The sequence below is a fragment of the Falco naumanni genome, chromosome 6 (genome assembly GCF_017639655.2).
Source record: "Falco naumanni isolate bFalNau1 chromosome 6, bFalNau1.pat, whole genome shotgun sequence".
NCBI lineage: Eukaryota > Metazoa > Chordata > Aves > Falconiformes > Falconidae > Falco > Falco naumanni.
The window spans coordinates 50478518-50483979 of record NC_054059.1 but is presented as its reverse complement, the minus strand read 5'-3'; the positions used below and the strand labels follow the sequence as shown (position 1 = coordinate 50483979).

General features: G+C 38.9%; 1 protein-coding gene across 1 annotated transcript; it reads left to right on the top strand.

Moving 5' to 3' along the window:
- Positions 1-2683, top strand: GJE1 (gap junction protein epsilon 1). Its single transcript, XM_040599082.1, is given in 3 exon segments — positions 1-86; positions 677-859; positions 1249-2683. Coding segments are annotated over 3 exon segments (618 nt in total). The 5' UTR covers positions 1-47; the 3' UTR covers positions 1645-2683.
- The last annotated feature ends 2779 nt before the right edge of the window (positions 2684-5462 follow it).

Here is a 5462-nt window from a genome sequence, read left to right as displayed (position 1 = left end):
CGGGCGGAGCGAGCCGGGGCCGGCTGCGCAGGGCGCCTTCCCCCGACATGTCCCCCAACTACATGAGGAGCTTCTCGGAGGGATGTGTGAGTACGCGGGCGGACTCGGGGCCGGCAGCCGGCAGCCAGAGCTCCGGCCCCCGACGGCCAGGGAGCCGCGCCGCGCCCCCCAGCCCCGGGCACGAAGCCGCGGTGCGGGGGGTCTGCCTGCCGCGGCCGCTCAGCAGCAGCAGCAGGCCTGCCAGGGTGCTAGGAATGCCCCTGAGGGAAAGCCGACATGTAATTTGCAAGAATAAGTATCCTTAGGTTTGATGATGAGTTATTTTGGCATCATTTGACATCGCGTAAATCAACAGAGCTGCAAAACGAACGGACTCCCTGTCGGAGCGCTCAGCTCTGCCTGGCGCATTCTGCACCAGCAGGATACGTGTAACGGCGGTGAAACAAATCAACTGCTCAGTGCTGGAAGAATGTTTACATAAATTTAGCAGCAACAATAAAAGCTTCTAAGCCATTATTTTGTTAGAAAGCTACTGCAGCCTTCATAGGCAAACCCCCTCCTTTTTAAAACAAATAGAATAAAATAAGTATTTTGGATAATGAAAAAGAGCAAGTAGGCCTCCAACAATAACGCTGTTCATTTTTGTTTTCATGCTGAACACGTCTGCGATTTGCAGCTCAGGCCACCAACGGTCATTGGCCAGTTCCACACGCTTTTCTTTGGCTCGGTTCGTATGTTTTTCCTCGGCGTTTTGGGCTTTGCTGTTTATGGCAATGAGGCCTTGCATTTCAGCTGCGACCCAGACAAGAGAGAGGTTAATCTTTTCTGTTACAACCAGTTCAGGCCTATAACTCCTCAGGTAATTATTTTTTTTTTATTGTAGAAATCCAATGTTAAGAAAATAAACTGCAGAAGTTAAACATAGTTGTTCCATATAAGTAGTAATAACTGACTGGGCTAATTATCACTTAGCTTTTTCATGAACAGTTTCCTTTTAATAACCTTTAATCTGTGACTAAATATAGAGTTGTGTTTTCTGTCCTTTGTAACAACAATCCTCACAGTTCAGAAACCAACTGAACTTTGCAAATTAAAAACATAATAGTGATTTTTACCTTTATTGTCTTCTGTTTATACATTTGTTATATATTAAAAAACAGACTTGCAAAATGTTCCAGTATGTGCACGTTTTAGCTGTCATAATGCAGTTGTAAATGATCTGACAACTACATTTCTGCTACATTTTAGGTATTCTGGGCATTACAGCTGGTGATTGTACTGGTACCTGGAGCTTTTTTTCACCTTTATGCTGCATGTAAGAGCATCAAACAGGAAGATATCCTCCAAAAGTCGTTCTACACTGCTTTTTATATCTTCTCTGTTTTCCTAAGGATTATCCTTGAAGCTGTGGCTTTTTGGCTTTAGATTCAGCTCTTTGGTTTCAAAGTGAACGCAATCTACATGTGTGATGTGAGAGCACTTGAAAAAAAGTTTAACATTACCCGGTGCATGGTGCCAGAGCACTTAGAAAAGACAATTTTTCTTATTGCAATGTACACGTTTACTGTGACTACAGTGGTCTTGTGCATTGCTGAAATTTTTGAGATCTCATGTAGAAGGCTAGGTTTGTTAAAAACTCAGTGACGTCAACCACTTCTAGTTATTTACCATCCAGTCCACCTGCAGTTTTAAAACAATGATTTCAAGCTATAACAAAAAAGTATCTGTCCTCTATGCAGTGTTGCAGAAGAGAACCACACTGGTGATTACTGCTGCTGGAGAGTAGTCATCTGACACTTATTCCTCATCTAAAAGACTACAAATACTCTTTTTTTTTTTCATGTCAAGAACAAAGGCAATAAGATTTACAAGCGTAATATGTGTTCATGACCTGCCACATACAATAGTTTTGCCTCCAGAGGAGTATCTGTATGTGAGCAGGAGGTTATTTATAAACATATTTTTATTCACAGCTTTCCTAAACACATGCAATTCAAGGTAACAAGGTTATTGACCTTCCAGGAAAAACTATTCCAAATTTCTTACATGTTCTTATGGCTTGAGAATTAAGCAGCAATGGTGGATAATGTCTGGGTACCAAAAAGCATTCAAATAATTTCCCAAGCTGTGCCACTGCTGCAACCTGCATCTCAGACCCCAGGGGCAAAGACTCCTGGTTAGGCTGTGGTGAAAACATATCCATCAATATCAACTTACTTTGCAGCAGTCCAGCTAGTGTCATAAAGACTAACTTGGTATTCTTTGTGCTGATTGGAATGCCTTACCCTCATTATGTTTTGGCTTACGATGTAGAAGACTTCTACTGATTTTGTATGATCACATTTTAAAGGGGTAAAAGGGCTTTATGCCTTCATTTTGCATAAGAAGCTTAAAAGTGTCAAAAGAAAATCTTGGAGAAAAGCCTTTCCTGGGTGTGATTATGCCTTGATTTCAGCGAGAGTTTTGCTTGTGTGTGACTGCAGAACTGGGTTTACAGAATATTTTGCTGTGTGTGTCACATCTAACTTTTTATTGCTCTGATGAAAGTTGCTAGAATAACATTTAAAAAGAAGTCTACATACTAAAATTATTGCATGCAAGAAGTGTATTTGGATAGGTTAGGTCTTGAACTTTATATAGGTTGTGGATAACTGGCTAGCTGAGAAAAGGTCTCATAGACATAGTCCAGCTGGCTGGACAAAAATGCACATCGCTCTCACCTTATCTGAAGTAAAGCAAAATACACTGTCTTTGGCTGGTTTTGTTACACAATAACAGGAAGATTTCGGTGGGAAAAGAATGTTGCAGGTGGGAACAGAAAACTACAGAAGAGAAACTAGGGGCGGGCTTGGTATTTAGGCAACTAACCAATAATGAGCTTAACTTTTGTAATATGTATGAGCTAATTATAACAAGGCTTAAAAGGTGACTGTAAGGTACAATAAACAAAGTCTACTGATCACTCATATTGAGTGACTGTGTCTTCCCTCCGTCGCAAAAATAGGTATCTGGTATTTTTGTGTGCAACAGCTTCTTCTTAAGGACTAATAGACATCTTGAACTTAGAATTGATTTTAATTCCTTGTGCTGAAGTGACGTAACAGAAAAATAAAAAGCAGATTTCAGAACTGAAAGGAAAGGAGGAGGTAGCTTCCCTGTATAAAATATACACAAATAGCAGTCATAACAATTAGCTATTTCCCATTTGTTTTTCAAATACCCTCAATTTCTAGGAAAATCAATGGAAGGTTTCTTCCTCTTCCTCATTCATCATTTCTGTTCTGAATCTCAGTGAAGCAAGAGACAGATTCATCACTACTTAACAGTGATCCAGGAACCAGCCAGGAACCACATTCAGTCAAAAGGAATCCATCAGCATCTTTGGACACAGTTTGAGGCCTGTAACACTGAAGGGAGGAACATTTTTGCTTCTTGAATCAAATTCAACTTATGTGAAAACATTCAGTATAAAAGTATAAAAAGTTGAAATCCCAGTGACAGCATTTGGGTCCTTTCAGGAATATTTGGAAAATTGTGGGAAAATGACTACAACATCTTTTAGCTAGCTAAATTAGCTTAACTAACTGACTGTTAGTTAAGCAGATCCAAACAAGGTTGGGTCGCAAGAGCCTTGTAAACCTCACCCACAGAAGTAGTCCTCGTTACATAAATGGAATTGCATGATTTAGGTGTCTTAGATTTGATGGATTCTGGGCCATTTAAATCAAAGTGAGTCACCACTAGATGTATTAATTTTTTTAACATGCCTATCAAGAACAAGATGTTAAATTTCAATACATTCACTATATTAAAGCATTAATGTGTCATTTTTTCCCTATGGAAATATATTGTATGTTGTCTTAAATACATGTCCAGTTAACACTATCAGATTTGCACAAAATTGAACTAATTATTTTATATTTGTAAGCATTATAATTGGAATAAGAATCACTGTGCTAACTTTTTGTTTGCATAATATACCATGTGCTTTGGCCAATACATGGTTTTTTGTTGCATACACTGGTATCCATCTGGAATTATTCTTTGCAATTTAAACTTGTAATCTCAGATAAAAAAAATACCTATTTATAAATAAAATACAATATATATTTTACTACTAAAGAATTTACTTCCATGTGGTAGACACAGTTGTAACCAACTGTACTCAAATCACACTTAATTAGATGTTTGTATAATAATAAAAAACCTCATCACAACCTCATCAGTATTTTCCCTGGTGCTTAATATTTCCATTGCTTGTTGTTCTTCTTCTGTAGATTTTAAAACACTTCAGAAAGGTCAGAGGAGTGCCAAAACCCCCAGCCCCTCAGGGGATTTCCTTGTTACCACCAAGAGCCTTGCAGAGACAGGATTGGCATGCAACTGTCTGAGGACCCCTGTGGGACTCTAGGCACCAGATTACCCACCACCATGCCCTTTCCCTTGGTGGTCAAGATCTGTAACATATGAAAACATGTTGTTCTTCCAAATGGGATACAACGCAGATTTTTTCTGCATTTCTGGTGAAATTAAAATTGTCAAATTTCTTAGTTTGTTTTTCATTTAAAAAAAATTGTGCATTATTGCCTTTTAGTGCAGATGTTTTTCTGTGACTGATTCCATCATTAGTTTCTGAAACACGTTGATGGATATATTACGTCCATGTAAAGAAACTATTTCCCCATGGTTGTCAACACTTCTCTATCCTATATTGCCATTTGTTTTCCTAGCATTCATTGTATTCTCAAGTGTTTCTAAACTTTTCTTTCTTCTACATCTTCCAAACTCCCACCATTTCTATGCTCAATTACATTGCTTTCTATCAACTTCCTTCTACCCTCACTCCCTCTGAGATTTATAACATATCTGCATGCGTTTCTCAGTGTTGCATTGATTGTATCTGAAATGCTTAGCAAATAATTGAGATGATCCTGAAGACTTTTTTTTGCCATTATCAAAGGAATAATATAATACACTTGGGGTTTCTTTGATTCAATTTTTTTTACACAGCAAACATGAAGTCCTGTCTCCCAGAACACAGTAGGAAGTGTTTCTGTTGCTTACATCAGGGTCACATTATAAATGCGTCTTGTTTTCCACCATACTCTAGCTGCCTCATTTTCACAGACAGCACTCAAAGCAATCCCCGGATCATGCATTTGCAGTCGGTTTTGTCTCTAGCAGGGTATCATGCCCATTGCAGTTCTCATTTAACAAAGAGCTGTAATTGTTCCCTCCATCATCTTCAATGAAACAAGCTAAATAGACCCAGTAAGTGACGTGATTGCCTTTATATCAAAGGTATAGATGCTCAGGGCCAGCCAACTTCCAGTATGTCACCACAACATCACAGTTCTATCCCAGAACTCCTTGTTTTGTTCCTTTTTTGGCTTCATTTCTTCTGATCAGCCATCATTTCCCTTCCATTCTCTTTTCAGCACTCTCCCATGATAGCTATTAGA